The 16,219-nt window shown below is 33.1% G+C and overlaps 1 protein-coding gene across 1 annotated transcript; it reads left to right on the forward strand.

Annotated features, from left to right (window-relative positions):
* The first annotated feature begins 11,618 nt into the window (after positions 1-11,618).
* Positions 11,619-14,667, forward strand: LOC111886352 (floral homeotic protein PMADS 1). The gene is made up of 7 exons (XM_023882585.3): positions 11,619-12,047; positions 12,137-12,203; positions 12,698-12,759; positions 12,864-12,963; positions 13,368-13,409; positions 13,497-13,541; positions 14,233-14,667. Exons 1-7 carry the CDS (start codon positions 11,860-11,862, stop codon positions 14,410-14,412), a joined length of 684 nt encoding a protein of 227 aa, XP_023738353.1. The 5' UTR covers positions 11,619-11,859; the 3' UTR covers positions 14,413-14,667.
* The last annotated feature ends 1,552 nt before the right edge of the window (positions 14,668-16,219 follow it).

The following is a 16,219-nucleotide window of genomic DNA, read 5'->3' on the forward strand; positions in this document are numbered from 1 at the left end:
AATTAGGGTTTCCTTGTTAGATAACCCTAATAGCCTCACTATATACAGAACCCTTATGCTCCAAAAACGTGGTGAACTAATTGGTTAGGGTTTCCACATGTTTTTGAGAGCCTCCTTCTCTTCTCCTCTTCATCCTCTTTCTCTTGGTGTTTGTGAACCATTAGAGGAGTGACATTTGTGACTCTAAGCTTTCTAAAGTCAATACAAGGAGGATTTGTGATTGTTATTGCTACATAACAATCAAGGTATGATCTAAACCCTAATTTATATGTTATATTGATTATCATATGCTAGATCTAGGGTTTATAGTCTTGGATGAATTGCATGACAATAGAGAAACCTAGATCCAAGCATTAGGGTTTGTATGAGCACATAGGATGTTCTTATAGCCAAAACCCTTCAGTGGTATCAGAGCCATGATTGGTTTCTATTGTATTGATGCATTATGTGTTTATTCAAGTTGAAAAAATTGTTTTTGGCCAAACTACCTGATGAACTCGGCGAGTCCCATTGTGGACTCGACGAGTAGGCCCCTACTCGGCGAGTTTGAGTGTCAGAAAGAGGGGATTTCTGGATCTCTTTCTGTTTTTCTCATGGATAATTGCCTTATCTGTTTTAGGTCATTAAAATCTGATTTTAATCATATTTATAAGAATATCCTTGCCAAAACACAAGATAATTACCAATTGATTAGATAATAACTTCCTTATATGATAAAGATTGGATTATTTGTATTAATTGGGTAACTTATTTTGCAAGAAATTGAAAATTAGGTCAAATATAGATAATGATGAAATAAATTGTTTAATTTATATTATTTGTTATTTGATCCTTGTGTTTTGAAAAGTTTCAATTTTCCCCTTTAGGTTTTATAGTTTAAATTTGAACTCAAAAGTTTAGCTTTGAAATTTAAATAGTTGAAACCCTAATATTTTGAAAAGGTTTCAAAACTTGCCCTCAAGTTTTGGAATTTAAATTTTTTTGATTAAAAGTTTAATTTTGATGTATATTTAAATTCTAAACCCTAATGTTTTGAAATATTACAAAACTTGCCCTCAAGTCTTGGAATTTAAAAGTTGATTAAAAGTTTAATTTAGGAATGTTAAATTCTAAGACTCTAGTATTGTTTTGAGATGTTCATATCACACCCTTATGGTTTTATTAATTAATTAAGGTGTGTAATTAAAGGAGGTTTAATAAATCCATAAAGTTTTGGTTTACAATTTAATTGAATTAAAAGTATAATTGTTAAATTTGACCACCTAGTATTTTAAAAGTGTAAAATACACCCTATACTATATATAACATTAAAAGTCTAACTTTATATATATGTATGAGTAAAAGTCAGTCTTACCGTTAGTAGACCTCATTCACGAAGCTGGTCTATAAGGGGTGTTTAAGGGAATTGCCTATAAAATGGCGATTGAATGAGTATCCACTCTTACCCACCGCACTCTTGACTAGTGGAGGGTCGTTAGCTGAACGGGTAGGATAGGACGAAACCTTCCATTATAAGTATAATGAAGTACAAAAGTAACTAAATGCTTTCAAATTCCCAATCTTAGTTACTTAGGAAAAAGTGAATTGATGCAATTCCATGAAATTACACTTTGTACCCTTGTGAAGACGTTAGTGGAGCATGTGTGGTTTACCGGCACACTAAATGGTTCTAAGCAAAGGTAGCAAAGGGTGACTCAATGTTTGTTATAGTTCGGTGGAGCGTGTGTGGTTTACCGGCACATCGAATAGGTAACTGTAACATGTGAGGGCACCATGTAAGTTTGCATGGTTATTCACACCCTCTTTGTGATCCTCGGCATCCCAGTCACAAACTAGAGGGGCATATCGAGATTTAAACATGCCATTGAAATGTTCAATGAATCTCAAAGGATCTAGGAGTTTTCATAGATTTAAAACTTAAATTTCTTTTTCGTTTTTTTTTCATGGTGGAAATTAGTGAATCGTCATTCACTTACCTTCAAATATTCTGCAACTAGATTACGACATCCCTTTTCTAGGTTGTAGCGTATTGTGTTGGGTCCTAGCCTTAATATCTCATTTGGGTGATTTATTAAGGACTCAATCAATCAACTAACTTGAATTTGTTTTCTCCCGTTTTGTAGATGTCAAAGTTCGACAACTATGGTATTCCCAAATCCCGTGGAACAAGCATTCCACATGAAGATGATATTCCACGATTTGATCAAGGAACAAGAAATCATGCTTCACTTCCTCCACCTCCTCCCGTTGTTCCCCCTAACCCACAAGGTCGAAGAATTGAAAGGTTCAATGTCACTAAAGCCCTATTGGAAATGAAACATGGTAAACCCGTGTGTGCCCACGTTCTAGGAATGAAATCACACATCGATAGGTTGATAATGTTGGGTGCGTCATTCCCCGATAAGTTGGCTATGAACTGGGTTCTGCAGTCACTCCCTGAATCATATAATGAGTTCAAAAGAAAGTTTTATATGATGGATCATGACGATAACCTCATTGACCTAACTTACATGCTCATTGCTGCTGAATCAGAAATGATTTGGCAAAGTAATGGAGCGTATTAGTTAGGAATGTCAACCAACCATGCTTCCGAGGACGTTCTAGGAGAACCGACCTGCGTTTGCTGCCAAGAGAAAGGGCGTTGGATACAAGTCTGCCCTAAGAGCCTGAAGAGTCCAGAAGATGGGAGAGTCAAAGAGTATGGTTGTGCTTCAGGTATAATCCACTATCTAACTCCATTAAGTTCCTATTCGTTGATTCTTAATACATGATGTGATAAGATTGCATTTGAATGTTTTTGCAGGATCAGTGAAAAGAGAGGAACCTTGATGGAGAAGCAAGATGAGTCTAATCACAAAGAAATGGATCTCGATCGCATGGACTTGAAGATTAGATTTTGAGCTTAGAAAGTTATGATAGAATTATTAGGAATATTTGACTACATGTTTTTCAATGGATTTTGCATTGTAAGGACAAATGTTTTCCGCTGCTTTTATGAATAATATAAATTTTGATTTGACTCATTTATTATTTTATTTCCTTGCAATGAAATCGTTATGAAAAATTTATGTTTGCATATTTCTACAACGAATGGATGTGATTCTTAATTATGATAATTGTGGAAATGTCAAGAATTTACCAAATAGGGAAAGTTTCTCATCGCCCAAGTTTCAATTGGACAGAAACTTGGAATCATGCAACTTGATTGCATGATGAATGAGAAATTTCATATTTGGAAGTTAGACTAATTCATTGACAAAGTGTCAAGTGAAGGACTAAGAGATCGAGTACACAAAGTTGTGTGTTGATTAAGTCCACCACAATAAAGATATTCGTCATGATTTACTAAAAGGTTTCATAAATATGATTATACCTATAAGATTAAGTGTAATTCTGAATTGATTGAAAAGGTTTGAATCAATAGCAGAACAAATAAGAAGAATCAAATAGGCAGAAAGATAAAAGTTTCTCTATTCTAAGAAGAAGGGAGAGTACCTTTTATGCTTTATGATAAGCCTTAATGATTAAGAACCATATCTCAATTGATCCTCTACGTGAGTCTTAGTACAATTGTATGTCTAAGAAGAGGAATCAAGAATTGAAGAAATGGTTAAATCAAGAAGTCAATCATACTTCGTTCCAAAAACAAGTCTTAGAGTTAAGATTGTAATATTGAGTGACAAGTCTTAAGAAGGTTTATAACATTCATCAAATGTAGAATTTGGAAAAAGGTTTTCTTATTCTTGCACATTTGAAATTGGTAAGTTGTGATGTCTTGGATAAGATAAAGACCAACTAGGACCAATTTATGAAGTGTTTTGATAAAAGCTACACTAACTCTTGAATATTTGTCAAGAAATGTTTATTGACAAGAGAATCTTATATGTCAAGGAGTCAGTGGGAGTCTTAATGGTCTTGAAAGGTTTCAAGAACAAATCAAAATAGACCTTATCGATCATCACTAGCACACGAGTTGAGGTTTATAACCTATCGTGTTGACACTATATTGTTTCTGTGCCGTTCCAATTGGGTTAATTATGCATGTGAGTTCTATAAGTTCTCATTTGAACGCATAAAAGGCAGGAACCTTGTTCAATGAAAAGTACATTGATAGGAAAGGGTGAGCTGCTTAACTACTTGGAAGACATGGTGGGCAGCTGTGCTACCATAAGGCAAGAAATCAAGATTAAGAAAGTTCGGTCCATATGAGTTTGAATTTGTCGTAAACTTTGGTTTTGACAAATTCACATGGATAGGAACACATACACCATTAAAATCTAAGTGTCATAAGATTCCCTCCTTCATGAAAATGACTATGAGGAAATGCTTTCACTGATAGAGATTTTAAGAAGATAGTGATTGTGAAATTGTATTCTCGAATTTGATTATGGTTACGGTATCCCTTTCCATGATTTGAATTGTGAGGTTTGGCAATTAGTCTAAATTGTTTAGACACACGTATGAGCTATCTAAGGCAAAGGTGTATAAGCTTAGATAAAGGATTATCAAAGCATTAGGTATTAGAAACATGAACTTAAGAAATTCAATAGGTATTGTTTTTCTGAAAGTTAAGTTGTTTCTGAATATATGTCAAAGCTAGTGGGAGCATAAGTGTTATGATATTATAATCATCATGATAGTGGGAGCATAAATGTTATGATTGTATGATTATTAAGGCAAGTATTGCAAGTTAGCATTATTAATTATAGAAAAACAAGAGTTATACCTTGCAAAGTCGTAAGGGTTGTAAAGTTGTTTTGCTATAATTAAGGGAGAGAATATTATGCTTCATTTCAAATTTAAAGGCTTAGGTTGTGGAATGTTAATAAATTTAGTCAAGGATACATAGTGTGTTCTCAAATTTCGATTATGATTACGGCATTCCTCTTCATAGTTCAAATTTTGAGAACGTAGCACATAAAATATTATGGCAGAAGATTGATAAAGTATCAAATCTTTATGTAAGACATTATGCATCGCGTCCCATATGCTTCGGGTATAGGATCGATTGCAAATGTTATAATATTTGACCATTCTAAAATTTTCCAAATGTCTAGCGCATTTAGAGGGAAAAAGGACAAGAATCGGTTTTGACTAAGATAATTAAACAACTATCAAAGGACAATCCAAAGTTCGCCGAGGATTGGTCGCTTGTGAGTAGTTGGAAGTATAGTATTGGATGGACCATATCGACATTATTATGAATAGATAAGATTTTATTAAGAATGAGTTGTCATATGGAAAATATGGAAACGTGTCCATATTGGGAATTGAATATTGAAAAATCTATGTCTAGATTAGAAACTTTTATGCAAAAGGATGTTCAAAGGAATGTACTTTGAGTGAGAGACATCACATCTATGGAATTGTCTTGTAACAATCTCCGATAGAGGACTTCGTAATTTTATTGGCAATAGTCATTGTGACTTTAGTGCAGTGATATTACAAAAGGATCATTGCATAAAATGTTAGAATCTAGCATATTCTATAAGTGGCAAGAATTTGATATTCTTACACTTGTGAAAAGGATTGGGAGTTGTGAAATGAGTATGACTAAAATGTGTTCATTTGATCTATTTCACAAAGAAAGAACCATATGTAAACATTGTGTGCATGCTAGGAGCATGGGACAAGTGTAGTAATAATTCAAGTAAGAAGTTGATTACCCGAAACAACAAATAATGAGTAATCGATATGGTGATAAATAAAAGGTGTTTTATTTATGCTCAAAGGTTTAAGGCCATATGGGATTAGTATTATCCTTGTGTTTCACTTTGTATGTTTTGACTTCCTGAATAATTTAATTGGTTTAGAATAGTCAAATTATTCGAACGGGCCACAGTCGTTCATATGTTGGAAGTAGGTATGAATGAAGACTGTCGTGAATTGGTGTGTGGATTGTCTAAAGAGCATTAGACATAAGCAAATGTTTGCTGCAACGTTCATGAGTGCTTATAAAAATGATTTGAGCATTGGATTAAACCCACGCTCACTTGGATCACTCCATGAATTGTATCACGAGTGATTGGTGAGACGATAACATCTTATATTCTTGAAACCGAGATGTGTGAGTTGTATCTTGCGAGTCGGTTGCACATTGATAATATGTAAACGCACCAGTAACTTGGTGTCATAAAACATATTGTTGTGTGTGATTCGGTGAGTAAGTGCAAGCGAGCATTGAATCAAAGTTTATCCGTTCCTTTTATCCAAAGTAGGATAAAAACGATATCTTTGGGCCCCTCGATGATTTAGTGATGACAAACGTAAATGCTCGGCCGGGCTAGGGCTAATTTGATTTGTTCAATTAGTCAGTCGTCATAAATCGGAAGTCGAGAAATAGTATAGAGAGAATGATTAGAAATCATGTCTTACGATATCTAGAATGGAGGAATATATGATCCCTTATCTAAAGGACACGCGTATCTGATAGGATCAGAGTTGACAACGACTTTGGAAAGCTACGATTGCAGATCAGGATCTGAAGTCATACGCATAATAGTTATTAGACTTATCCAAGTGGGAGACTGTTGGATTAGTGTCTAAGTCCATAACTATTTTGGTATGTACTTGACCCGATGGTGCATGGTCCTTTTAGGTTGCGTTCACCAAAGCAACTTGATAGGATGAATTATGGAGAGAAAGGATTAAATATGATTTATTAATATATTATGAGAATAATATATTAAAGGAGAAATCATATTGTTTAATTAATATTAGTCAAGAATTAATTGGTAATTAGTTTTGTGGCTAAAAGAGATTAATTAAACTTAAGGGACTAGAACTGTCAATTGTATGATAGTTGAATATTGAGCTAATGGACTCCATATTAAAGGAGTGCACGAATTCTATGGGGAAACCCATTAGAAATCATCCAAGGCCTTTAAGGAAAGGAGTCTATGGGTTGCTTAGGGCTTAAGCATCCAAATTAGGGTTTCCTTGTTAGATAACCCTAATAGCCTCACTATATATAGAACCCTTATGCTCCAAAAACGTGGTGAACTAATTGGTTAGGGTTTCCACATGTTTTTGAGAGCCTCCTTCTCTTCTCCTCTTCATCCTCTTTCTCTTGGTGTTTGTGAACCATTAGAGGAGTGACATTTGTGACTCTAAGCTTTCTAAAGTCAATACAAGGAGGATTTGTGATTGTTATTGCTACATAACAATCAAGGTATGATCTAAACCCTAATTTATATGTTATATTGATTATCATATGCTAGATCTAGGGTTTATAGTCTTGGATGAATTGCATGTACAATAGAGAAACCTAGATCCAAGCATTAGGGTTTGTATGAGCACACAAGATGTTCTTATAGCCAAAACCCTTCAAAACTCACCTATCAAATCATACAAGGTCCAACCTTAATCTACAACCTTGAATCCAACCATTGGGTCCAAAGGGTTAACTCAGGTCAATAAGTTAACGATCAGCAACCCAAATATCAAACCTTACGTCATGACCAGATGTTGGTCACGTCGTGAGAACCCATCTGATCCGCTTCCAGTGACTCACTCCTCACTCATATAACTCAGCAACTCGGGTTCTTCATACTCACATCGTGGGACCTCATATCTTACACCATGAGAACATCCCGATTCATAAACCAAGTTTGAATGTTCTTAATCCATTAAGCCATCAAACCTAACTCTTACAGAGGCTTAAGGGGACTCTAAAGGTCAATAAAAATGATTACTTGATGGACATTCATGTCTCATGCATGTCCTAAACCCAAATTAGATAAATTGGCAGGAAATGGTCCCAAACTCATGCAAGATTCATTAATCACAACTAAACTCCAGATCCATAAGATGTGATGCTCAAGGGACCCTTAAAGGCCATAAAGTTGCCAAGTTTATGGATCTCTTCTATGCAAACTCCCACAATCATGAATGAAAAGGACAAGAACCTAGATATAGTAACTTAAACTCATAAAGGTTGAATCTTGGACACTTACAAAGGTCTAGAATGTGCACAAAATGATGATGATGAAGTCTCATTACTGGACCAACACTCTAAAACTTCTAGAATGTGCACAAAATGATGATGATGAAGTCTCATTACTGGACCAACACTCTAAAACTTCTTCTTATTCTTCTTCTAGCCATTAAAACACTAAAATAGATCCAAAACCACCAAGTGGGATTAGGGTTAGGTTTTTCTAATTTGGAGCGAGGTGGAGGCTAAGAAATGAACCCTAAAACCGAGTTAAGGGGGCTTAAATACATGAGAAAGCCTAAAAGTTCATGGACTTGGGCTGTAACAGCTCTCACGTCGTGAGCATACCTGGCTCACGTCGTGAGAAGGCTCTCGATACATGATCCTTCTTTGGTTTGTCACGTCGTGACCACCTATGGCCCACGTTGTGACACTTATTTTTTCTCCTAATTCGACCTCAAGTTTAAATGAACATAACTTTTTTGTTTCAACTCCGATTTTGACGTTCTTTATGTCCATATAAAGGTCTTGAAGAGCTCTACAACTCTATCTTATTACTTAGGCTCGCCACATGCCGAACTTATATCATTATCCCTCGCAAGCGGCCCTACATATAATTTATCCCCAAGCACACCCATGGGTCCAAATACAAAGTTCCTAGTCCTTAGTCCCATTTTTCACAATATCATCTTCTAATAAGGCCCAAACCTTACTTCTTTAAAGCCCTAAAGCCTACACATAACCGAATTACAGTCAACTTCTAAATCACAAAACGATCTGAAACAGGGTGTTACAATTACAAGGGAGTAAAATGGTTGTTATGCTACTTGAAAGGAACATATGAGGTTGTCCAATTTGTTTCAGAAGAAAAAAGGTTGTCTTAGAAGGGTATGTTGATATAGATTTGGGTGGATGTGTAGATTCACGAATGAGCATAACATGTTATGTGTTCTCGATCGAAGGTACGACAATCAAGTGGATGTCCAGGTTATAAAATAGTGTTTCTCTCTCAACCACATAGGTAAAGTATATGGCTATTATAGAAGCAAATAAAGAGATTATATGGTTGAAGAACTTTCCTATCAGAACCTGAAATGCAACAGGAGAATTGTGTGCTGCATTACGACAACCAGAGTGAAGGTTTTTTGGAACCCAAATGTGGTGTTTCATAGTATAATGAAACACATTCAGATGACATACCATTTTAATAGAGAGTTAAATAATGATGGAACTTTGAATCTGAAGAAAACGAAGAATCGAAGAGATATATTCACCAAGGTGGTTATCACTAAAAAGTTGAGCCATTGCATATCTTCAAATGGCCTTCCAAAAGTTTGAGGAAAAAGGCATGACAAAATCAGAGAAAGAGTGATTAAAGAATGCTGTAAGATTTGGATGACAATGAAAGACAAAACTGTTCATACCTTCAAGTGGGAGATTGTTTGGTGTGAAGCCTTGAAATTAAAAGTCAAAGAAAATGGCAATGCATTTGTTTGGTCATGAGGTGCATTAATTTCATGAGAACAAAAAACAAAAAGGAGCTTCTTTTTCTTTTCGAACCAGAGAAAGAAAATTTGCTCTCTTATTGATGTCCTTATTTGACGACAACACACTATATATATATATATATATATATATATATATATATATATATATATATATATATATATATATATATATATATATATAGAGAGAGAGAGAGAGAGAGAGAGAGAGAGAGAAAACAAAGACGAATTCTATTCTTGTGAACCAATGGGTGAGGTAGCCTTTTGTGTAGAACTTTTTGTTTTGATAGGCAAAAATGTGAGTGATACCTTATAATGAATGATCAAATTACAAGTGTGGTTTAATTTTGATTGTAATTTTCTTAGTTATAATAAATACTCACTCTCTCTCTCTCTCTCTCTCTCTCTCTCTCTCTCTCTCTCTCTCTCTCTCTCTCTCTCTCTCTCTCTCTCTCTCTCTCTCTCTCTCTCTCTCTCTCATGTAGCTCAAATTAGTGCCTCCCACATTAAATATTAAGTTTTGATTTATCATTTTTCATTTGCAATTTTCAATTGTTTTATTTGGTTTGTTTTATCGAAATATTTATCGTTTTCATCTGAAGTAGCCTAACTAATGTTGTTATATCCGAACATGCTTTTGTGAGTGTAACATGCTCTTCAAATCATAGCCATTGCCTTCCACTCTAATCTTAGAATTTGATTTTACTCTTGTGTGATCAAACATGAATTGGGTTGGCGGCAACTCTCAATTTGCGTTAAAATAATATGCAAATTAAGAGAAGAACCTAACCAAAGGTAATGTCAATACCCATACAATAAACAACAGTATCTATTTATCATTTGACAGGGACGATTCCTTTGATAAGGTGGCAAAGGGTACTATTGAAGAGACGTATGATGATAGGACAAAACTTTAAGAATAGACAACCTTATAATCTCTTAATTCCAACCCTTTAACCCTAAAACCTCACCAAAACAAATCATTCCAATTTTAATTTTATTACAAAAAAACCTTTTTTAACTAGTATTTATACTAAAAATCTAAAACTAATATACATGTATCTAAGTAGTATATAATAATATAAAAGACCATATAAATGATTCATAATTACTATTCCAAATTGTATAAAGTTAACATTCCAAATGAAAAGATGACAATCAATTATTAAATTATTAAGTTATATCATTCCGACAATGATCTAGAATGAGTTGCCATTAAAATGGATTTTTCTTTTTTATAATTTTAATTTTGAAATATTTTATAAAACTGGTATTCCTTTTAATTTTATGTTTTCTAACTTCAAAGTTCAAACTAATTATATTTCTAATAGACAGGCCAACAGATATTTGTGCAAGAAATTGATTCATAAGATTAAGTGAAAGCAATATCATTATTTTTTAATTTGACCAAAGAATGATTTAGTTTTGATTTAATAACAATAATATATATATATATATATATATATATATATATATATATATATATATATATATATATATATATATATATATATATAGGGTTAGATTCATGTGAGACGGTCTAATTTTGTGAGACCGTGAGACGCAATCCTAGCCACTCATTTAGTAGATAAAACAAAAAAAATTTAAAATGCAAAATAATTGAAATTTTTTGAAATTTTTTTCCAATATTATTTTCGAAATATATATTTTCCAAAAAAAAATAAAAAAAAAATATTTCACGTATTTTAAAAAAAAACGAGATTTTTTTAGTTAATTCAAGTTCCGAAAATAATATTTAAAAAAAGAATTTTTAGATTTTTCGATTTATTTTGCATTATAAAATTATTTTTTAGAATATATATACAAACGTATCAAATGAAAATAATATTAACACGTGTTGATTTTCTATGAATATCTATAATATTAACACGTATCAAATGAAAATAATATTAACACGTGTTGATTTTCTATTAACGATTTCTGTCGGTAATCATTTGTAACATAATTTTCTAGTTATTATTTTAAAGAAAACATATATCTATATAATTTTAAAATCCACATTTTCAAAATTCAACGAATTGTCTTTAGGATAGTTTAGTGAAATGGGGAAAGAATAGTAGAGTAGCATTGAAATAATTGTTTTGGTCAATGAATCCTAATATTGTCCAAAACCAAGTATAAATAAAAGGAAACAATTCATAAATAGCTTCGGCACTCTCTCTTACTCTTTTCACGTTTACAGTAATTCTTTCCCTTTCTGGAAACAATTCCTCCTCGCTTTCTTCTTGTTTCCGTCCATTACTCTTCTCTTTCTCTCTCTCTCTCACACACACATACACACACTCGATCTTTCTATATCTCTCCACCACAATTCAGCCATATCAATCTATGCTTTCGTGTTTTATTTGTTCAGATCGGAGCTACCAACAACATATCGGATAAACAGCGATTGCGAAAATGGCGAGGGGAAAGATCCAGATCAAGAAGATAGAAAACTCAACCAACAGGCAGGTCACGTATTCCAAGAGGAGGAATGGATTGTTCAAGAAGGCGAGTGAACTCACTGTGTTGTGTGATGCTAAAGTCTCCATTATCATGGTGTCTTGTACTGATAAGCTTCATGAGTACATAAGTCCTTCCATCACGTACGTTATCCTCCCTCTCTCTCTCTAGAAACCCTAGCTTTAGGTTTTAATTGTTATGTTCTTACTGATTTTGATTGTGTTTACGCCAGGACGAAGCAGTTCTTCGATCAGTATCAGAAAGCAGCTGGAATTGACCTTTGGAACTCCCATTATGAGGTTCTTTTTCCTTAAATTTCACTGTTCTACTTATTAATATCCTCTTAGGGTTTCCTTGTGGACAACTTCTGTTATTATTAGCAACTTCATGATGAAGAAATTGGTTTCAAAAGTTGTGAATATGCTTTGAATCGAGGGAAATCATAAAAAATTCAGTACCTAAACGATCCATGTTGTTGCACAGGTAAGAGGAAGGCAAAAGTTCACCCTAGGGTCTAACCTATTATGATTACAATTCCTTTTAGTTGATTTGAGCTTTTGCGTATTCATTCTTACAGCTTTCATTGCCATTTCTTTATATATAAGTATTTTAAGATTACTTAACTAAACACTCAAGTTTCAATTTTGTTTGAATGTTGTATACTTTATAAAACTTTTTTTAACCTAAACCCGGTTATAATTTATACGGGTTAAAAAGTTGAGACAATGTCACCAAATTTTTATGAGGTTTAAGAATTCAAGTTTTAATTTGTTCATATTTTAATTTGTTGTAGAAAATGCAAGAAGAACTGAGACAGCTGAAAGAGGTGAACAAAAATCTAAGAAGGCAAATTAGGTACTAAGTTAGAAATTACCCGAATTTATTCTCTTCACAAATTAGTGTATATATTTTTCTTTCAAATATCTTTTAACAAATTTCATTATTTTTATGGGAAAAAGGCAAAGGTTGGGTGATTGTTTGGAACATTTAGGATTTGAAGAGTTGCTTGATCTTGAAAAGGAGTCTCAGGAAGCTGTTTACATCATTCGCGAACGCAAGGTTATATAATTTTATTTTTCAATTTTTAATTTTTTTTAGAAATACACACTAACTTATTGTTTTGAGCTTTTTTGGGCTGTTTTATTTATTAAGCTAAAAAGTAATTTATAATCTAGCTACTAAAATAGAAATTTCTCATACATATTATACCCTTGTAAGTGAGTTTAAGTGTATAATTTATTTTCAAAAGGGAAAATTATAAGTTAAAGTTTTATATCACAAGAACCTTTTTATTAGTTAAAGGTAATGTTAATATTGTGAATATGACATACGATGCATGAAAAACACTCTTCTCAGAAGGAAAAAAAAAACTCAAAAATACAATTACTTTTTTGAAATTCTATATCTTTCTTATTTTAATGATTATTTGTATTGATATTGGCTTTTTGGAACAACAAATGCAGCTGAAGGTGATTGGTAATAAGTTGGAGACTTCTAAGAAAAAGGTAATTAATGATATAAACTCTATCAACAATCTTTGGATTCACAGATTTACCTAAAAATCAATTCAAAATCATTTTATTTTATTTCAGGTGAGGAGTGCTCAAGACGTCTACAAAAAACTAATGCATGAATTTGTAAGCCTTCAATACTCTCAAATGATTTTCTTAAAATCTTGAAACTATTGTGCACCATGTTTTTAAATTTGTTATAAATGACATCAAAGAAAAAAAATCATACTATTTTTTATGGTTTAAAGTAATAATTTTTTTTCTAGTTTTTCAATTGAGATCATTCATTGTATTATATAGAAAACAACATCGTATTTTCTACACCATATCGATTTATCTATTTAGTCATTATTTTTACCGATTTATAGCATTTGAACTATATATTATTACAAAAACCATAACAAAAACTGCGTTGAGTTTATGGATTTTGTCATTTTTCAAAACTAGGTATCCGAAAAAATGGTTATTTTAAGAGACAAAAGGACATAATAATTGTTTATTATATCATAACATAATATAGGAAAACACATCTTTCAACAAGTTATCGATTTAACTGCTGCATAATTACTTTAATTTTATCGATTTTGCCATTAAAATGTTTTTTTTATAGCCTATGAACTAGTATTATAATAATCATATTATAATACTACTAGTCCTATGGATAAAACAATAACATGGTGAAGTGTGTTATGTTTTTCTGTATCTTTCTCCTTTCAAAACCGATTACTAGAGAAAAATGGTTTTATATACAATAAAAATAAATATGATAATTAAATGACTAGATTTAATCGGAACAAGTTGATTGAACTGAATGTAGGGAATAAGAGGGGAGGATCCACAGTACGGGATGATAGAAGATGGAGAGTATGAAGCAATGTATGGATACCCGCCACAAATGACTACACCACGTATCTTGACTCTGCGGTTGCAACCTAACCATCCGAATAATCTCCATGCCACGACATCCGACCTTACCACATATGCCTTGCTTGGCTAGGTAGTTAGTATGTAGCACATTAATCCACTCTTCTTATCAAGGGTATTCGTGACACTCATTAGCCATACCCTTCACTTATTTATGTTTTATGGTTTTTATATGTGAAATATGTTGTGATTGATCAAGTTAAATCTTATTTTTACTATGTTTTTTGTTGTGGGAAAGACCACAACTCATGGTGATTTTATTAAATCGAGTTATGAGACTACATTTGGTAATGATCACAAATCAAAAATAAAGTTGGTTAACTTGTAAGTGGGTTATTGTGTTCCAAACAAAAAAATGTATAATTATTTTTTTGTATGCAAATTGGTTGGGTCGATTCGAGTTAATAACCCCATGATCGTTCTTGTATTAAAAGGAATATATTATATTTTTATTTTGTTTATTTGTGCATAATCATTACAAATTAAGATTCTAATCCAAAGTAAATGGTACAAAACGATTGAATATTCATGAACATCTTGCTTCTTGGAGGAATATGAGATTGGAACGGAGCTTTTGCGTAGTGTTGGTGCCATCGAAAAATATATACTAGTTGTATCTTAGGTCAAGCATGATGATACTCTTTCATGATGAAGTCCATATTTTGTGTCTATGTACCCATGATCTCTCATATATCAAAGAAATGATATTTTATTATCATAAAATAATTTTTTTCATGTACCCTAAAGTGGGAAAATGCTAACATCTACTCACCCCAATCACAAGAAGGTTAGCAAGTCCTCTTTTAGTTAATTTCTTTAGAGCAACACTCTCAAACACCACCTATATAACATGTATAAAAGTCAATAAATGACCAAAGTAACCATCATAGTTTCTGTTACTAAATTTTATTGCTTCAACTCATTCCTTTTGTAAAAATATGAATGTAAGAGAAAACCGTACTGTAACCTCTCAAAATTCACAACCGATTTAAACTTTTCAAAGCAACCTATTTACTAAAAAGAAGTGTTTACATAACAATTATTTTCAAAACATTATTCAAAAACAGAGTCTCCTAAGATCCAATCAACATAAACCATGGATGTGTACGGTCACGCCGTTGTCTTCCCACGATCATCGAAAGTACCTGAAACCATAACCAAAAACTATAAGCCAAAGTTTAGTGAGTTCCCCCAAGGTACCACCACACAATACATATATCATATACAAACAAGCATGCTGGTTCTAATCAGTCATCGAACTAGAATACCCACAGGGCCATAGTCCTCGGGCTGGTTTACCCCATGGCCCAATCAATCATCAGAATGGAGTGACAATATACAACAAGTCCACTCAGTCATCGGACTGGAATACCAATATACAACGGGCCTACTCAGTCATCGGACTGGAATACCCTCGGGTCCACTCAGTCATCAGACTGGAATACCCTTGGTCTGTTGACTCATGCACATAGTAGTAAAGTCTCAACCCAACACAATATGTCGACATATAACATATAACATATAACATATAACATATAACATATAACATATGACAAACATATTTAACAGACAGATAATCATGCAAACAGAAATCACAGGTAGTCCTACAGATCTACCGGTCTACGCATATCAACAACTATCATATAATCATATAGATCTACCCCATACTGAGCATATCATCAATCAAGGTATAAGAAGATAACAATTTAATTAGGTCAGCCTTGGTGCCTTCGACCCATAAGTACAGTGAAGAAAACTCACATCAAATGTCTAACGAATATCTAATCAAAACTCTGCTCCCAAATACCGGCTCACCCCAAATCCTGAATGCCAAAACATTTCCATTCTAAATTAATAACATTTCTCCACAAATACCCATG

The sequence above is a fragment of the Lactuca sativa genome, chromosome 4 (assembly GCF_002870075.4).
Source record: "Lactuca sativa cultivar Salinas chromosome 4, Lsat_Salinas_v11, whole genome shotgun sequence".
Classification (NCBI taxonomy): domain Eukaryota; kingdom Viridiplantae; phylum Streptophyta; class Magnoliopsida; order Asterales; family Asteraceae; genus Lactuca; species Lactuca sativa.